The sequence below is a fragment of the Toxorhynchites rutilus genome, chromosome 1, assembly GCF_029784135.1.
Source record: "Toxorhynchites rutilus septentrionalis strain SRP chromosome 1, ASM2978413v1, whole genome shotgun sequence".
In the NCBI taxonomy this organism is placed as follows: Eukaryota; Metazoa; Arthropoda; class Insecta; order Diptera; family Culicidae; genus Toxorhynchites; species Toxorhynchites rutilus.
The window spans coordinates 90,733,942-90,754,563 of NC_073744.1; the positions used below are offsets into that span (position 1 = coordinate 90,733,942).

General features: G+C 40.3%; 1 protein-coding gene across 6 annotated transcripts in view; it reads left to right on the plus strand.

Annotated features, from left to right (window-relative positions):
- Positions 1-20,622, plus strand: part of LOC129765144 (synaptosomal-associated protein 25) — a 172,007-nt gene that overhangs the window by 51,443 nt on the left and 99,942 nt on the right. For all 6 annotated transcript variants that reach the window (XR_008741395.1, XR_008741396.1, XM_055765090.1 and 3 more), the window contains exons 2-3: positions 17,306-17,399; positions 17,468-17,509. Coding sequence is in view for 4 of the 6 variants with exons in the window: in XM_055765090.1 (XP_055621065.1) it covers positions 17,307-17,399; positions 17,468-17,509 (135 nt within the window). In the remaining 2 variants the exon portion in view is untranslated. The remainder of the gene's footprint in view (positions 1-17,305; positions 17,400-17,467; positions 17,510-20,622) is intronic.

Here is a 20,622-nt window from a genome sequence, read left to right on the forward strand (position 1 = left end):
GGTACACACTCACAGGATAGAGACAAATCGTCAGACTCAGCCAGAGGGGCGGGTCCAACGAGACGAACGAATGAGCGTTAAAAGGGAGCGATGGCAAAAAAATACATTCATTATGATTTGTTCGCTCGTTGGATTCACATTCACATGCACATGCTAAAAAGGGTCCTTTTCTGGATCACAAAATTATCTTCAATCTAAAGAGTTTATTGTTTTTTTATCACTCGATATCCCCATCTTGTTCTGCTAAACCTTCCTGTTTAGCGATTTGTTGCCACTCGCCACAGCTTTCACAGTTGGAAAATTTCTTCCCATCCAGCTTTGTGACATGTTGTACAGTAAATTACATTCAATGCGACGTGCCGAAGCGCCACTCAGTGTCGCATTGGAGGCGATTTTAACCTGTAATTGAAAATTTGCGATGACAGTGGTACAGTGTCGACTTTCAATGTGGGGTCATAATTTGGATCTCTATGTTTACAAAAATGTCCAACTAAATATGTCGCATTACATGTCCGTCTAATTAGCTCAATGTCGAACTAATTGTAAATTACTGGACTGTCAATCTGGAAACAATTTAAGAATTGGTGAAAATTGAATAATCAGGAAAGTCCCCAACTATCAATAAGCTCAGAACAACTGCCAAATTCACATACTCATCAGATCCTGGCAAACAAGTTATGAAAAAATCAATTTGTGTTTCATTATTATTTTGGATAATGTTTCAGAAAGCATTGAACTGTATTTCCTAAACTCTGTTTTGGAAGGTTTAATGGCCCTGAAAAGCGCCTTGTTTTATGGAATGGTTCCAATTTAGAAAACTTTGTACTCGTGGTTTTGAAAAAAAAAACATTTCGAACGCCCTCGATGCCGCCTTGTTCTGGATTTGCCACCAAAGCAGATTGTAGAAAGAACAAACATTTTTCTTCTGCTACCTGCTGCCGTTTTGCGATTGCGTTTGCCGCTCGCCACTCGCTGCAACTGCCTGTTGTCTTGATGTCCACCGAACCGAATGTGTTCTGTTCCGAATGCGGGTTTTCTTATCGTCGCGAGCAGCTTTGCCAGCTAACTCAATCATTTCGGCGGCCGAAACTATATAACGCCGGCTAGGTGGACTGGTGCACTGGTACTAACGCGCTCGGCCTAGCTACCCTTGCGGGGAACTCCAGATCAAGGTTCGAGCGGAATTTTGCCTTTCCCTTCACTTTTCCTCCTTTACCATGTCCAGACATGGCTGCTTGGGTTGGTATGTGATGTATTGTGATGCGAACCGATGTGGTGTACGGTTTGGATGAGAATGATCATTACGTTAGCGGAGCGGGGATTTTTAAGCTGACTGGCTGGCTCGAGAATTACTCATGTGTGAGACTGCGACCAATGTTTCGTTCATTTTTTTTCTTTTTCCTTTCCAATCGTGTTTCATTCTACTTCGCTGCTGCTCTGGTTGCCCGTTTTGGTCGGCACGATTTGAGGAGCACAAAATGGACCAATCAAAAATGGGCACATAGTGCATTTGGACAATGCTTGATATTTCACAATTATTCAATTATTTATCTCAAGACAAATGAAATGTTATTCGTTATGATAGATGCGTAGATATATTTCCTATCAATTGATGCAAAAACCTTTGCGATCTATTGAGAAATGCTCGAGTTATAAGCGTTCCAAATCTTGCATTTTTTCCTACTTGTTCAGTGCCTAGATTTCCATTTCACCCCCTATATCTTCCGGTTAGACGTAGTCCTACGTAAAAAACGGCTATGTAACGCTTTAGATAATTCATTTTAGATAATCCATTCATTTTGAAGGCAAAAGCTTTCCAAAAATGCAAAAAAAAAAGATTCGATTTTTTCAACTTTCCAAAAAATTGAGATATCAAAAAAAACGGCTATGTAACGCTTTAGATAATTCATTCATTTTGAAGGCAAAAGCTTGAGCTTGAGCTTGGGTAGACTGTACAATTCGTAGTTGCTCTCCGTGATTGACCTGAACCAACCAAATTGCACAAAGAACACACAGAATGACGCTTGGGACTAGCAAATCATTCTCGTTGTGCAATTTTCGGTGATTCAAGCTTTCAATGGTCAATAACGACGCCGGCCACGTCCTTACAGTCACCAGGGGCAGGGAAGGAATGTTAGTATGATATTCGCCGCCCGAAGGCCAGAAGGGTCGCCTCTATAGCGTGGTTCCCTAGCGTTTATCATGGGAAGGATGTGTGTTAGTGGGTAGGGTAAAAAATCAGGATTCACTGTGGTAGGTGATGAGATGTGTATGTGTATGCGGACTTTCAACCACTCGACGAAGCGATATCCTGAAAATCGATTATGTTTCGATTACCCGAAGGCCGAACGATATATTTTGGGTTCATTGTGTGTCTAACTTTTCAATTATTCATATATTTTGACACCCAACGACGGAGGTTATCCATAAGAAACCTAAGAAGGCACCGGAAAAACCTATGTACTAAAACATACATCGCATATTTTCTGATTCTTCGAATTTTTCATACTAGGCGACGAAGAATCCATGAGAAACCTGAGAAGGTCACCGGGAAACTCCTCTATAATAAAAATGAACTTACAATACACCTATAGTTTCTAATTATGAAATATTTTGACGTGGGACTACGTCTAACCGGAATATATGGAGGGTAAAATGAAAACCTAAACACAGAACATGCAGGAAAAAATGAAAGATTTCGAATGCTTATAGCTCGAACATTTCGTACTGGATAGGAGAGATGTTTGCATCACTTGATAGGGAATATTTCTACGCATCTATCGCAACTAACAAAATGTTGTTTTTCATTAGATAAACAATTGAATAACTGTAAAATATTAGGCGTTATCTAAACGCCCTAACTGCATCGTTTTGATTTGCCCGATTTACGGTTTCCCTAACACAGCCATCAAAACCAAGCAGCCTTGGGGAAATCGGCATTGCAAATACATGAAAGTCTTAGGGGGACTTTCTTAGGGGGACTGTGCTCCCTTGGCCGAGTGGTTAGCGTCATAACTAACATGCCGGGTGTTCGGGTTCGATTCCCGTTCTGGTCGGGGGAATTTTTCGTCAAAGAAATTTCCTCCGACTTGCACTGTGATCACGCGTATTCTCTAGAGCTTGCCACTCAGAATGCATTCAAGGCGTGTTATTTGGCATAGAAATCTCAACTAAGTACAAATAAAAATGACGCAAGTAATACTACGTTGAGACGGCGAAGTTCCTCTAGGAACGTTAGTGCCATTGAAGAAGAAGAAGAAGGAGGACTTTTGTTCTCATCGAAAAATGTTCCCTAACACAGACTTAAAAACCAAGCAGCGAAATCGGCATTGCAAGCACACGAAAGAGCCTAGAGGCGAGTGAACTGAAAAGTTTAAACCCTCTTAAAGCCAAAAAGAAGAAAAAGAACACACGAAAGTAGGGGGAGCTTTTGTTCCCACCGAAATGTGTTCCCTAATAGAGATTTCTAAACCAAGGTGCCTGGAGAAATCGGTATTTCAAATTCATGCAAGTCGGGGGTATTTTTGTTCCGACTGGAATGTGTTTCCCTAACACAGACTTCAAATCCATGAAGCATGGGGAAATCGGCATTGCGAATTCATACAAATCGGGGGTATTTTTGTTCCGATTGAAATGTGTTTCCCTAACACAGACTTCAAAACCGAGGTTTCTGGGGAAATCGGCTCTGCAAATAAATGCAAACTGCGAGTACTTTTGACGTAGGACTACGTCTAACCGGAAGATATAGGGGGTGAAATGGAAATCTAGGCACTGAACAAGTAGGAAAAAATGCAAGATTTGGAACGCTTATAACTCGAGCATTACTCAATAGATCGCAAAGGTTTTTGCATCAATTGATAGGAAATATATCTACGCATCTATCATAACGAATAACATTCATTTTTCTTGAGATAAATAATTGAATAATTGTGAAATATCAAGCATTGTCCAAATGCACTATGTGCCCATTTTTGATTGGTCCATTTTGTGCTCTTCAAATCGTACCGACCAAAACAGGCAACCAGAGCAGCAGCGAAATAGAATGAAGCACGATTGAAAAGAAAAAAGAAAATAAATGAACGAAACATTGGTCGCAGTCTCACACATGCGTAATTCTCGAGTCAGCTAGTCAGCTTAAAAATCCCCGCTCCGCTGCCGTAACGATCATTCTCATTCAAACCGTACACCACATCGGTTCGCATCACAACACATCAACAAACCAACCCAAGCAGCCATGTCTGGACATGGCAAAGGAGGAAAAGTGAAGGGAAAGGCAAAATTCCGCTCGAACCGTGTTGGTCTGGAGTTCCCCACAAGGGTAGCTAGGCCGAGCGCGTTAGTACCAGTGCACCAGTCCACCTAGCCGGCGTTATTTAGTTTCGGCCGCCGAAGTGATCGAGTTAGCTGGCAAAGCTGCTCGTGACGATAAGAAAACCCGCATTCGGAACAGAACACATTCGGTTCGGTGGACATCAAGACAACAGGCAGTTGCAGCGAGTGGCGAGTGGTAAACGCAATCGCAAAACGGCAGCTGGTAGCAGAAGAAAAAAGTTTGTTCTTTATACAACCTGCTTTGGTGGCAGATCCAGAAGAAGGCGGCATCGAGGGCGTTCGAAATGGTTTTTTTCAAAACCACGAGTACAAAGTTCTCTAAATTGGAACTATTCCATAAAACACGGAGCTTATCAGGGCCATTAAACCTTTCAAAAAAGAGTTTACGAAATACAGTTCAATGCTTTCTAAAATAATATCCAAAATAATAATAAAACACAAATTGATTTTTTCATAATTTGTTTGTCAGGATCTGATGAGTATGTGAATTTGGCAGTTGTTCTGAGCTTATTGATAGTTGGGGACTTTCCTGATTATTCAATTTTCACCAATTCTTAAATTGTTTCCATATTGAAAGTACAGTTATTTACAATTAGGTCGACATTTAGCTAATTGGACGGACATGTAATGCGACATATTTATTTGGACATTTTTGTAAACATAGAGATCCAAATTATGACCCCACATTGAAAGTCGACACTGTACCACTGTCATCGCAAATGTTCAATTACAGGTTAAAATCGCCTCCAATGCGACACTGAGTGGTGCTTCGGCACGTCGCATTGAATGTAATTTACTGTACTACATGTCACAAAGCTGGATGGGAAGAAAATTTCCAACTGTGAAAGCTGTGGCGAGTGGCAACAAATCGCTAAACAGGAAGGTTTAGCCGAACAAGATGGGGATATCGAGTGATAACAAAACAATAAACTCTTTAGATTGAAGATAATTTTGTGATCCTGAAAAGGACCCTTTTTAGCCTGCATGTGAATCACACGAGCGAACAAATGGTAATGAATGTATTTTTTGCCATCGCTGCCTTTTAACGCTCATTCGTTCGTCTCGTTGGATTCGCCCCTTTGGCTGAGTCTGCCGATTTGTCTCTATCCTGTGAGCGTGTACCGCTAGAGTATAAAACACGCGGACCCCAAAAAAATATCTTATTTTCTTTCAAACCGTAAACCAGTGTGGTTGTACGGCATCGTTTAGCATCGCATCGCATCACATCATAAAAAGAAAACAAGCAGCAACGTGGACGTGTGGACGTAACAAAGGAGGACAAGTTAAGGGAAAGGCAAAGTCCCACTCGAACCATGCAGGTCTCCAGATCCCTATTGGTCGCATTCACTGATTGCTCCGCAAGGGTAACTAGGCCGAACGGATTGGTGCCGGAGCACCAGTATACCTAACAGCGATTATAGAGTTTCGGCCGTCGGAGTGCTCGAGTTGGCTTGCAAAGCTGCTACGACAACAGGTAGAAGCAGGTAGAAGAAGGAAAAACAGCAGGTAGAAGAAGGAAAAACAGCAGGTAGAAGAAGGAAAAAGTTTGTTTATACTGACTGTTTTGGTGGCAAAACCAGCCACCGTAAAACACGGCGCTTTTCAGGGCCATTAAACCTTTCAAAGAAGAGTTATTAAAAGTTTTTCACAATAACAATGCATTCTAAAGTGACATAATATGACATATAATATAAACTGATTTTTTTGTTTATGCTTGTTCTTGAACTTATTGATGGTTGGGTCTTTTAAATTGATCATTCAGTTTTCACAAACCCATGTATGGTTTCCGAATTAAAAGTGGCTTCAAATTACATCACAATGTATGCAAGATGGCATAACCGAATTTTCTCGGTAGCAAGAACTGCTTTCTTTGGTTGATAACTGATGTTGAAAATTGACTGACGTTACATCTGCATTGCATAGAGAAATAACTAAGGAGCAACACGATGAGCTATGTATTTCCTGCTGCTCTGTTCTTATTTTAAAGGACTTTAATCCGAAGGTCATCCGTCCCTGTATTTACTGTTGGTTTTTCAGAACGTTTATAGCTCGTTTATTTCTCGACAGATCGTAGAGTTCGTCTCCAAAACCTCAGTTCTTTTTCATTTTTATTTACTTTGTTTGTGGAGACTACAAATCTTACAATTCATTCGTTTCCGAAACCACAGCTTAAGGTACGGTAATGTGCTCAATAGTGAAATATATGATAGTGAACGAGCTGATGACCACCTATGCATTCCCTATCACAGCCATCATTTTGATTGTACGATATGTGTATACGCCGAAAGATGCCCGACGTTAAACATTTAATAAGTACAAAGCCTTCAGAAAAAATTCAAGAATCAAGTTTGTAAAAAAACGCAAAAACACAACACCAAAGGTTCTTTTCAAAACCCCCAACATGTTCATAAAGAGTAAACAGTAAACTAATCCATTTTTCAGGTAGATAGGTAGGTATTCACGTAGGAGAAGAAAATAAAACAATATATTCAAAATATATATTTAGCAAAAGCTGTCCCCTTTGTATAGTCCTACGTCACACCGGTTATGCCACCGACATTACCCACCCGTCTTTTGTCCTCGCTTGCCTTTGTGCAGAGTGGAATATGTCTGTCCTAACATGATCTTCTAAACTTAGGAACCTGGGAAAATCGTGCAGCCACTAGAAGCGAATGAACTTCCCAGTTTCAAGCAAATTCGAGATTCGAGAAGTATGTAAAGGGTGTGTCACATCAAATTGCATCACGAAAAAAACTCTGTAGAAATTTAATTTTTAGGAATTATATATTCAGCTTTCGCTTTAAAATCAGATCAGAGAAGAGTGTATAGATCACGTTGGCCATGCTTCACTGTCAATTTTTCGTAAATTTGGAAAAATGTCGTCGAACGAAAAAGAGCGTCGTGAATTAATCCTGTACACTCATTTCGAGAATCCGGAGTTGTCACATCGGGACATCGGTAAGATGCTGGGAATCGTCCAATCCACGGTCAGCAGAGTACTAAAACGATACTTCGAGAACCTAACCATCGACCGAAGGTGAAGAACGGCAAAAATGGATGCTCCGTCAGTGAAAAAGATCACAAGCGCGTAGTTAAGCAGTTTAGACGTGATCCGAGAAGTTCGGTTCGGGATGTCGCCAATAAGCTGAATTTGTCAAGTTCATTCGTCCAGCGGACCAAGCAGCGGGAGAGCCTGCGTACATACAAGGTTCAGAAGGCTCCTAACCGCGACGAAAGGCAAAACATGGTGGGGAAGACGCGAGCCCGGAAGCTGTACACCGAAATGCTGACGAAGGCGCATTGCCTGGTAATGGACGACGAAACCTACGTCAAAGCGGACTTTCGTCAGCTGCCGGGCCTGTTGTTCTTCTCCGCAGAGGACAAATTCAGCGTTCCGGAGGAGATTCGCATACAGAAACTATCCAAGTTTGCCAATAAGTACATGGTGTGGCAAGCGATCTGCTCTTGCGGAAAGCGGAGCGCCCGCTTCGTGATGACCGGCACGGTAAACGGGCAGGTTTACCTTAAGGAGTGCCTACAGAAGCGCTTACTACCACTATTGAAGCAGCACGAGGGCCCGAACATCTTCTGGCCGGATCTCGCTTCGTGCCAAAGGAAATGAACACGCCCAATGCGCCGGAGCTTCGCCCAATAGAGAAATATTGGGCGATTATGAAGCAGGCCCTCCGGAAGAACCCAAAAGTTGTCAAATCGGAGGCGGACTTCAAGAGAGAATGAATTTCTGTTCAAAAAAAACTTCAACCTGACGTTGTACAGAACCTTATGGACGGGGTAAAGAGGAAGGTACGAGCATACGGGCTTGGGCTCGAAGTATGAAAAATGGAAAATGCCAAAAGTTGTTTAATAGTTTTTATTTTACTGTCTAAAATTTTCAAAAAGATCGGTCTACTGGGCGAATTTCTACAGCGTTTTTTCCGTGATGCAATTTGATGTGACACACCCTTTACACTTTTGGGATGTAAACTTCAGAGGGAAATGTAAAATAAAATAATCGTTTGATAATTTTTTTTTTGTCTTTATTGGAAAGATTTTCAGCCTTAGGCTGGTTCATCAAACGTTTGATAATTCTTCCGTACATATATTTTGTTCTAGTCATCATACCAAACGTAAAAGGTCCGTCATTAAATTTACTTGTAACGAAGAACAATCAATCACAATAAATGAATTGACTTTACACGGCATTTGTTCATTTTTTTCACTCACAGAGCAAATATATTGAACTCAATTGAATTTGGAAACTGTTTCATTCAATCAAGAATTTAATCAATACAAACGAATGATTGCTCAGCTAAGGTAGTTCCACGTGAACCTTGCGGTTATATCATAGATATAACCCACTAATTTTTTATTCCCGACGACGGAGGATTCATGGGAAACATGAGAAGGTCACTGGGAAACTTCTCTACAATAATGCTAACCTACAATATATTTCGTGAACGCTCACGTCGCATATATTCTATTTTTTTACATATTTTTATAACCAATGACGGAGGATCTAAGAGAAACCTGAGAAGGTCAACGGAAAATACCTCTGCACTAAAGCAAACATTGCATACTTTCTGATTCTTTGAATTTTTCATACTAGACACCGACAAATCAATGAAAAACCTGAGAAGGTCACCGGAAAACACCTCTGTAATAAAAGCGAACCTGCAATACTCCTATAGTTTCTAGTTATAAAAGACGGGTGGGTAATGTCGCTGACATAACCGGAGTGACGTAGGACAAAGGGGACAGCTTTTGCTAAATATATATTTTAAATATATTGTTTTATTTTCTTCTCCTACGTGAATTCCTACCTATCTATCTGAAAAATGGATTAGTTTACTGTTTACTCTTTATGAACATGTTGGGGGTTCTGAAAAGAACCTTTGGTGTTGTGTTTTTGCGTTTTTTTACAAACTTGATTCTTGATTTTTTTCTGAAGGCTTTGTACTTATTAAATGTTCAACGTCGGGCATCTTTCGGCGTATACACATATCGTACAATCAAAATGATGGCTGGGATAGGGAATGCATAGATGGTCATCAGCTCGTTCACTATCATATATTTCACTATTGAGCACATTACCGTACATTAAGCTGTGGTTTCGGAGACGAATGAATTGTAAGATTTGTAGTCTCCGCAAACAAAGTAAATAAAAATGAAAAAGAACTGAGATTTTGGAGACGAACTCTACGATCTGTCGAGAAATAAACGAGCTATAAGCGTTCTGAAAAACCAACAGTAAATACAGGGACGGATGACCTTCGGATTAAAGTCCTTTAAAATAAGAACAGAGCAGCAGGAAATACATAGCTCATCGTGTTGCTCCTTAGTTATTTCTCTATGCAATGCAGATATAACGTCAGTCAATTTTCAACATCAGTTATCATCAGTTATCTCTATAATCGCTGTTAGGTATACTGGCACCAATCCGTTCGACTTAGTTACCCTTGCGGAGCAATCAGTGAATGCGACCAACAGGAAACTGGAGACCTGCACGGTTCGAGTGAGACTTTGCCTTTCCCTTAACATGTCCTCCTTTGTTACGTCCACACGTCCACGTTGCTGCTTGTTTTCTTTTTATGATGTGATGCGATGCGATGTTAAACGATGCCGTACAACCACACTGGTTTACGGTTTGAAAGAAAATGAGATATTTTTTTGGGATCAGCGCGTTTTATACTCTAGCGGTACACGCTCACAGGATAGAGACAAATCGGCAGACTCAGCCAGAGGGGCGAGTCCAACGAGACGAACGAATGAGCGTTAAAAGGCAGCGATGGCAAAAAAATACATTCATTACGATTTGTTCGCTCGTTGGATTCACATGCAGGCTAAAAAGGGTCCTTTTCAGGATCAGAAAATTATCTTCAATCTAAAGAGTTTATTTTTTTTTGTTATCACTCGATATCCCCTTCTTGTTCGGCTAAACCTTTCTGTTTAGCGTTCTGTTTAGCGACTTTCAATGTGGGGTCATAATTTGGACCCCGAACTCTATGTTTACAAAAATGTCCAACTAAATATGTCGCATCACAGGTCCGTCCAATTAGCTAAATGTCGAGATAAGTGTAAATTGCTGTACTTTCAATCTAGAAGCGATTTAAGAATTGGTGAAAATCAATAACCTCAGAACAACTGCCAAATTCACATACTCATCAGATCCTGGCAAACAAATTATGAAAAAAACAATTTGTGTTTTATTATTATTTTGGATATTATTTTAGAAAGCATTGAACTGTATTTCGTAAACTCTTTTTTGAAAGGTTTAATGGCCCTGATAAGCGCCTTGTTTTATGGAATGGTTCCAATTTAGAAAACTTTGTACACGGGGTTTTGGAAAAAAAAACCATTTCGAACGCCCTCGATGCCGCCTTGTTCTGGATTTGCCACCAAAGCAGATTGTATAAAGAACAAACTTTTTTCTTCTGCTACCTGATGCCGTTTTGCGATTGCGTTTGCCACTCGCCACTCGCTGCAACTGCCTGTTGTTGTCTTGATGTTCACCGAACCGAATGTGTTCTGTTCCGAATGCGGGTTTTCTTATCGTCGCGAGCAGCTTTGCCAGCTAACTCGATCACTTCGGCGGCCGAAACTATATAACGCCGGCTAGGTGGACTGGTGCACTGGTACTAATGCGCTCGGCCTAGCTACCCTTGCGGGGAATTCCAGATCAACACGGTTCGAGCGGGATTTTGCCTTTCCCTTCACTTTTCCTCCTTTACCATGTCCAGACATGGCTGCTTGGGTTGGTTTGTTGATGTGTTGTGATGCGAACCGATGTGGTGTACGGTTTGAATGAGAATGATCGTTACGGCAGTGGGGATTTTTAAGCTGACTAGCTGGCTCGAGAATTACGCATGTGTGAGACTGCGGCCAATGTTTCGTTCATTTTTTTTTCTTTTTCCTTCCCAATCGTGCTTCATTCTATTTCGCTGCTGCTCTGGTTGCCCATTTTGGTTGGTACGATTTGAGGAGCACAAAATGGACCAATCAAAAATGGGCACATAGTGCATTTGGACAATGCTTGATATTTCACAATTATTTAATTCTTTATCTCAAGAAAAATGAAATGTTATTCGTTATGATAGATGCGTAGATATATTTCCTATCAATTGATGCAAAAACCTTTGCGATCTATTGAGAAATGCTCGAGTTATAAGCGTTCCAAATCTTGCATTTTTTCCTACTTGTTCAGTGCCTAGATTTCCATTTCACCCCCTATATCTTCCGGTTAGACGTAGTCCTACGTCAATATAAAATATTTGTATACCGGACGATGAAGGGTCCACGAGAAACCTAAGATGGTCACCGGGAAACAATAATGCTAACCCACAACATATTTCGTGGACGCTCACGTCGCATACTTTCTGATTTTTAAAATATTTTTACACCTAACAAAAGAAGTCCACTAAAACTTAAAGGTTCAACGTGAAACACCTCCACGCTAAAGCAAACTTTGCATACTTTTTGAATTTTAGATTTTTTTATATCCGACGACGGAGGATCCATGAGAAACCAGAGGGAGGATCCATGAGAGTCACCAGGAAATACCTCCAGCCCGGTGGCCGCTTCGATTCTAAAATCTAGAATCTGAAGGCGAGCATTCGAAATTTAACTCCCACATATTAAATCTCGAATTGAAAATTCCGGATATTCTGATGTTTGAGTTCTTCTTGAGAACGCGTCCAAAATGGGAATCTGAAAATCTGAAAGAAAACAAAACATGCAAATAAAAAACACCCAGCCCTATTGTGATTCCCCAAAGAAGTTAAATGCGCTAGAAATAGGAGAACAAGGGAGAAAACTTAGCTTATGTAGCTCCTCGTTGAGCACATGTTGGCAGCGTCTCGTTGTATGCTGGTGCCATCATTATGGTGCAGAAGAATGAAAAACATTCCAGACACATTTATGCTCGTTGAACAGGGGAGAACACGAATAAACACGAGTAAGCATCGGGTTGAAGATGCGAGGTACGTACAGTTATCAAAAGAAACTGTCACAAACTTCTAATGATACGCTCTTTGACGAAACTAAAAACGGAGCAATACAAAACGCGTGCACACAATATGGTTGCCTGCAGTGGGACTCCGTAAAAAACTAAATAATGGAAAACATTTCTTTTCCTGTTATATCACTGTAAAATGATTAAAATTCTAGTCGTTGGCACTAACTGACACTGAAGCATTCGCAGTAAACATCGTTTTTTAATCGGCTAAATTACTGCAGTGGCATATCACTCCACGCAACGTATTTTCCCACACTTTTAATAACTGCTATTTGCACGCATTCTTCCAACAACAGCAATCGAAGATCACTTTCAAGAGTTAAAACAAAAAATTCTTTATGCACATCACACTTAATTGTAACCGACATACAATTCATACATTCACGCGAGAACATGCTGTATCATGTCGAATTATTATATGCGACCCGAAACAAAATTGTGTGCGGAGAAAACGACAACGCGTCCGCACGCGATGACTGCCCGATTGAGACTCTCATTCATTTTGAAGGCAAAAGCTTTCCAAAAATGCAAAAAAAAAATTCGATTTTTTCAACTTTCCAGTCCGGGGTCTCCCTTTAAAGCTATCAATCTTCGTGTGTGATTGTCCCTATATCCTTATACCATCCTTTTCTTCCTTTGCGAGTAATTGGCCCCCTTGCTATAAACAGTAGAATAAGCTGAAATGTAAATACACTATAGATATACGAATAGATTTAAAAATTATGTTTGATCATCAACATTTTTATAATCTCCTTATTATATCCCATCCTTGTCCTGAAAAAAATGTCACCTTTCTAAACTCGAGTCAACCGCGAGTAATTGGTTTTATACCTTACTAACCATAGAATTAGGAAATTGTTTAGGGGAAGTCAGGGAAAAACCGACACCCTCTGATTTTTTCAGTTAAAAGCAATTTTTTGAAAATTTTCCGATGTCCCCTATACATACTTATCATTTCTTACGTTTCGAGTCACCCCACAGCTGCGGAAGTCGCTTTGCTGCCAAAACAAAGCAGAAAGGTTAGCAAACAGGAGACAGTCCATGTAAAATTTCGCTCGTAGAATTTAAGTGTTTAAGTCGGAAAATTGAGGAAAATTCGACACTTTTATGAGCGTAATTCACCGTAGATCATTGTTCAGTGTAGGGTTTGTGAGACGGTTGTTGCTTATCAATGCTTGAAAAAATTGTTTTGAAATTTTGAGTTCATTCGGGGTTACAGCGACACATTCAGTCAGGGTAAAACCGACACCTGGTTTGTGTTTCAAAGACAGGAAAAATGTGTTCTTACTTTTTGTAGATGCCTCGTGTTTATATTCAAAAGTTAAAACGGTTGAGCTGAACTGATGAAACAGTCAAAACCAACGTTGAATCGGTCTAGTCAACAAAAAAGCCTGGCAGAGCTCATGGTATCCTTCATTCAACGTTCATCGGCACATTTCACGTGGATGTTCACCTAAGCTGTGGGATCATGAAGTGTCCACATAGTATATAGATAAACTCTTAACAATTTGAAATTATTGTAACAAGTTTTCATTCTTTTTCTTAAAGAAGTCGGTTTTACCGACAAGGTGTCTATCTCACCCGCACTCCCATTTATTTCACCTGAAAACATCATTTTTTGTATTCTATCAAAATTCGAGTTCTACTCAAAAAATGAACAACAGATACTATAGAATGGTTCGTAAACAGTTGAAGAGAGGTTCTGTGGCGATTTGAAGAAGACACATGGTAGATCTTGGGAATATGTAGAAATCCTTATGGTGTCGGTTTTACCCTGATTTCCCCTATATATAGTTATAAAAATATAGTTAAGAATTCGGCTCCTTAAAACTTATGTAACTGAGCCTGTAAAAATAAACGAATTAATAAAACAGGAAGTGGGTTATATCTATGGTATAACCGCAAGGATGACGTAGGACTCTCGTTGATATAGAGATCATTTGTATGAAGTTGAATCTGAATTCATTCTGAATGAATGAATATTTGGAGAACTTCGAAAACGAGAGCGTTACGTTGGAGGCACAAGGTTTTATGCATCCAATATTGGATACGGAAATATCCTACTGATGGGGAAGAATAATCTTCAGAAGCTATCCTGTTGATTGCGATTGATTGAAAAACCACAAACCAAATGTATTTGGTCACAGTGTTACATGGATAGAAAATATTCAATTAAACTCTTTCACATGAATATATTTTGAAAATTCCCAGAGATTGGCAGATTATTTTCAGTAACGATTAGTTATTTCCACATTTTCCTCGATACTGGAAGCCCACCAGTGGTTAATACCAACTCGATAACCACCTGTTAATAGCACTTGATTGAAACATATTTGGTCACACTGTAACATGGATAGAAAACATTCAATTAAACTCTTTCACATGAATATATTTTGAAAATTCCCAGAGGAACTGGCAGATTATTTTCAGTAACGATTAGTTATTTCCACATTTTCCTCGATACTGGAAGCCCACCAGTGGTTAATGCCAACTCGATAACCACCTGTTAATAGCACTTGATTGAAACATATTTGGTCACAGTGTTACATGGATAGAAAACATTCAATTAAACTCTTTCACATGAATTTATTTTGAAAATTCCCAGAGGAACTGGCAGATTATTTTCAGTAACGATTAGATATTTCCACATTTTCCTCGATACTGGAAGCCCACCAGTGGTTAATGCCAACTCGATAACCACCTGTTAATAGCACTTGATTGAAACATATTTGGTCACAGTGTTACATGGATAGAAAACATTCAATTAAACTCTTTCACATGAATATATTTTGAAAATTCCCAGAGGAACTGGCAGATTATTTTCAGTAACGATTAGATATTTCCACATTTTCCTCGATACTGGAAGCCCACCAGTGGTTAATGCCAACTCGATAACCACCTGTTAATAGCACTTGGTTGAAACATATTTGGTCACAGTGTAACATGGATAGAAAACATTCAATTAAACTCTTTCACATGAATATATTTCGAAAATTCCCAAAGGAACTGGCAGATTATTTTCCAGCAATGATTAGATCTTTCCGGAACTTTCTCGATGCTGAATGGCATCCTAACGGAAAGAGTTCTGCGCGTGTATGTGTCGATCCTTCGCCGTCCACCTCCTCCAGCACGTTAGGCAACGATGTTGTCTTGTCGATGTCCTCACGAAAAATGAATGTGTCTCACCACCAGAATATCGCTTAAGTATGCTTTTTGTGTGTGATTGAATCGAGAGAAGGTGTGGTTTACGATGGCAATTTGGAAGGCAAACTAGAGGGGAATGAACTCTCTGAGCTCGGAACTTTCGGCGACTGAGCAATAATCGATTGCGGGCGCATACAATATTGGATACGGAAATATCCTACTGATGGGGAAGAATAATCTTCTGAAGCTATCCTGTTAATTGCGATTGATTGAAAAACCACAAAACCAAATGTATTTGGTCACAGTGTTACATGGATAGAAAACATTCAATTAAACTCTTTCACATGAATATATTTTGAAAATTCCCAGAGGAACTGGCAGATTATTCTCAGTAACGATTAGATATTTCCACATTTTCCTCGATACTGGAAGCCCACCAGTGGTTAATGCCAACTCGATAACCACCTGTTAATAGCCGCGCGTGTATGTGTGTGTAGCGATGTCTTCCCAGGGAACCGTTTGTGGCATCACTCTCCTCCTGATAGATTCCCTTCTGGCCTAGGGTGCACAAACAGGCTCTTGGTGACACCGTTCATCCGCGCTTTCATGATAAATAAAGAGCTTCACCGCAACAGCGACAACATGCTCCAATCGCTGTTCAATTAGAACTGAGTGGATTTCCGAGCGGCGCTCGCTTATATACCGATTGGTGATTTCAATAGCCTGTTTTGAAAGCAATTTTAAGACTATTGAAACAAGTTTTTGGATCAGAAGGTAACAAGTATAGAACGCGTAGACATTTTATCTATCGAATGAAGTGTTTATCATACCATTTCGTTCAGTTGTTTAGGAGCTATTAACGATCAAAATCTCGGTCTCCGGCGTAACGCTTTCGTTTTCGAAACTTTGATTTTACACCCCGGTATAGAAATGAAAGACGTAGTCCTACGTCAAAACAAAAAAAAATCATCCCGCTCAAAAGCGACATCATCGAAAACAGCAGCTGTATCTTTGCCAGTGATACAGGCCCCTCGACGATCTTCTCGCGCCAGAAGAGCGCCACAGTGGTTCAACGCGTATCTGCAAATTTGAGGAGGGAGATGTTGGGATTAGCTGGCCACTCTAACCACACACAAATACTAGGCTCTCCGCTGGCAGTCTCGACTGTCTGTTGACGTCAAGGTGTAACAAGCAATGGATTGCTAAGATGGCCGCCTTTTTGTAGCCAGCATAGGAAATCAAGGGCATAGAAATCATAACCTAAAATTAAAAATGAAATGCTCCCCGCGATTCTCCAGCAGTGCATTTAATTACAAATCGCCAAGAAAGCTTCCGGATGGGTATCCAAACATCGCTTGCCAAAGGAAACTATCCAACGTAATCAAATATTAACATACATGACTCCAAACATTAAACAATACGTGAGCCCCCTAAGCGTGAGCCCTGTTTTATGCTGCCTACGCTCAATTTGCATTGGTTGGGATAGGGTTGCCAGGGCCCCGGTAATAAGCCATTCATGTGTCATTCTCCAAATTATATTATATTGTGATGTAGAATTATATAGCCATGTTTTTATTGTTCAAAATACAGTTTAGTTTTATTTAAACCGCGAATTTATTGCCCTAATGGGCTACCTCGCCTACATTACAACACATCCGAAAAAAAATCACGAAAATTCATAATTTTTCGACAAATTGATTACACAATTCACACAACAACCATATCGAAAGATAAAAAATAATTCAAATCATAAAATAAATAAGCTTGCTTATTAGTTTCGATCCTAATTAAGTCCATTTGCGATTTCTCCACACACAGAATGCCGTCTGCAGCGCCACCTGAAAATGGAGGGGGAGCTCCAAAGACCGAGCTGCAGGAGTTGCAGCTCAAGCAGCAGGGAGTGGTTGATGAGGTAATTTGAGAATTAGATCAATCCAATGAAAAAACATGGTACTATAATCCTTTTTCCTATTTTTTTAGTCTCTGGATAGCACACGTCGTATGTTGGCATTATGTGAAGAGGTAAGAATTAGTGTGTAATGCATCCGATACTAAATAATGATAAAACGAATAATCGACATTTTATCGAATAATGTTAAATATTCATCCCTTGAAATAGGATAGAATAGCGTAGCGAAGGAAAAAACATTTAGTTATGACAATAATAAATGTTAGATAATAAATGCAAATCTTGTTTCAATTAGAAGATACAGTTAGAAGTAGTGTAACTGCAAAAAGCATCAAAATACAATGTTAGCACTGTATTGTACATCTAACGTACGAAAAAGGTTTGAGAGTTTCCATAACGGTTACTTTTTTGTCAGAATCATCGAATTTTTATTTTTGTATTTATAACCTAGATCATAAACTTTCATTGTTTTTCGTTATAAGAAGGGCGAGAAGGAATTTTATTTGTATCAATGTTCAGATTCATGTAGCAAACCCTTATCCTACAATCATCGTATAATGAACTGTTTGATTTAACAAAATAATGTGGCTGTGGACAGTGTGAATTTTAAGGATCAGTAGCGCTAAAATAACATGTAAGGAAAATGTACCTTTTTATTTTGTATCGTTTCATATGCAGAAGGGAATGTCCAGCGGGCTTTTAATTGTTCTTCCCTACATTCCCTACATGTGCATGTTTTTGTTGGGTTTCTGAATCGCAATCAGGTAAACGTCATTGACGGTGTAATAGATGCGTTACTGATTTGTTTGTAAGGATCAAGAAAGTCTAGTAATAAAATAATAGTTGTGTGATTGTTTTCTTTAGAAAAAGAACACATCACGCATGAAGCTAGAACTTGTTTATGGAAGATTATCAAGACATCAAACACGGTAGGATATTTAAAGGCTGCAAAATTGCTTTCTTCGCGAACGATTTACTAAGTATTTTATTTACTTAATAAGACTCACTAAAAATAGGCATCTCTGCAGCAATCATTTCAAATTATCTCTGTTTCCATCCATATTCATTAAGTATTTCGCATAAAATGTTACCGACTTCATCAATGGTATTCTTATACTCTTTTCAATATATTAGGTTGTGGAAAAAGTAATCCATTATTTTGCGTGAAATTCAAACTTCGTATAAGGCTTGGTGTTGTCCAGTCGGTGTCCTCACGAAGAATGAAGTTTGCCTCAGCAAGATCCACTGTTTATATTCTAGGCAAATATTCCCCTTTGTTCTTCTTTTCCTTTGTTCACGGTGACTTTGCATCTTACGATTTCCCCTTCGTTAAGTTCGTCGATAAGTTGCTCGTTATTGACAGCTCTATTCGGGAAAGCACACAAATGGACAGAACAAATGTATGAGGAAATGGGAATACTTCCAATTTTCATCAATTTAAATCATATACATACTATGGGATTGTAATGTATAGCATATCAAAGCACAAATCTTAGGGAATTTCCAATTCGTTTGATATGTAAATCGCCAAAATTCGTACTAGTACAACATCACGACGGGCAAATGTACTTAAGAAACGAGGAGGAGAGTTGTGGTGAAATAGGAGAGATGCCAGCTATCATCGTCGGAGTGAACGATGTCCGCGAAGCCTCGCGGTACCTGATAACCTGAGCAGTACCGGGCCCCGATGGTGTTCAGAACTTCTGGCACAAGAAGCTGATCGTCGCTCATCTAAAGATAGCTGAGTGATTCAACACTCAGCTACGTGACCCACCCAATCTTCCTGAATTCGCCACCCATAGCGTCTTCCCTCTCCCGAAATACAGCAACACATCGAACCCATCAAAGTACAGACCGATAAAGTGTCTATCGAGTATACTGAGCAGCAACATAACCGCCACAGTTTCTGCCCACTGTGAACAACAACATGAACATCATCGCAGAAGAGCAGAAAGGCTGCAAGAAAAAAACACATGGCTGCAAAGATCAGGCCATCATAGTCAGATAAACGGATATCGATTATCGGAAGGCCTATGACTCCATACCTCACTCGTTTCTCGTTCGGGTATTGGATATCTATAAAATTGATCCCACCGTCGTTAGGTTCCTGCAGCGCAGTGATGGGGAAAAAGTGTTGCAGTCTAGAACACTGCAGATAAAAAGGGGGATACTCCAAGACGATTCTTTCAGCCCGCTTTGGTTTTGTCTGGCATTGAACCCCCTCAGTAGGACGCTTAAAAGAAACGGTCATGGCTATAAAATAACGTATTGCGACAGCGCCCTCGAAGAAGTGACCCATACCTTTTACATGGATGATCTCAAGGTCTCAACAACAAGGTCTCATCTCAAGGTGATTCACGTCAGCGTCTAGGTGTAGCAATCCGGGTTGTCGAAGAAATAAGCAGGGACATCTGCATGGAGTTCGGCCTCGACAAGTGCCGCTGTGTCCATCTGCTGAAAGGATAACTTACCGAATCCAGAGGTTACGAGGTCTATGACGGCAAGTTAATAAAAGACATGGTTCGTGGCGAATCCTATAAATATCTTGGATTCCGACAGCTCACCGGGATTCGCCACTCCGACATCAAGACGGAGTTGCGAGACAAGTTCTTGAGTCGAGTGAACTGTGTCCTAAGGGCTTTCATCGACTCGGGAAACAAAGTAAGCACGATCAAAACATTCGCGGTTCCCTTGCTGACCTTCAGTTTCGGAGTAGTCAAGTGGAGCAAAACTTACCTAGAAGATCTTGAGAGGAAGATGAGGAAAGCATTCAAAGAGGCTGGAATGCACCATCCTCAATCGGCGCTGGAGAGAGTATCAATACCACGCAAAGAAGGGGGACTTGGAATTGTCGACATATATGCACTGTGTGTTGCCCAGGTACGACAACTGCGTGAATACTTCGCAGAACGCGCCAACCATAACGCGCTTTCTGTGCCGCTGACAGAGGATACAGCGCTCTGCACTTGGCGCAAGCGGAGTACCAACTTAACTACAATCGGCAGAAAGTGGAGGAGAAGATTGCAGCTTGGACGCAGAAGGCAGTGGTGGGCACCCCCATCAACTGGACCGGCCACACGTCGACAAGGCCGAATCTAATCTGTGGCTAACGCGTGGTGTTCTTTCTTCAGTAGTAGAAGCCGACATGACAGCCATCTAGGACAGGATAATGCCGACAAAAAAACTGCAGGCGGTACGTCTGGCATCAACACATCAAGAAAACATA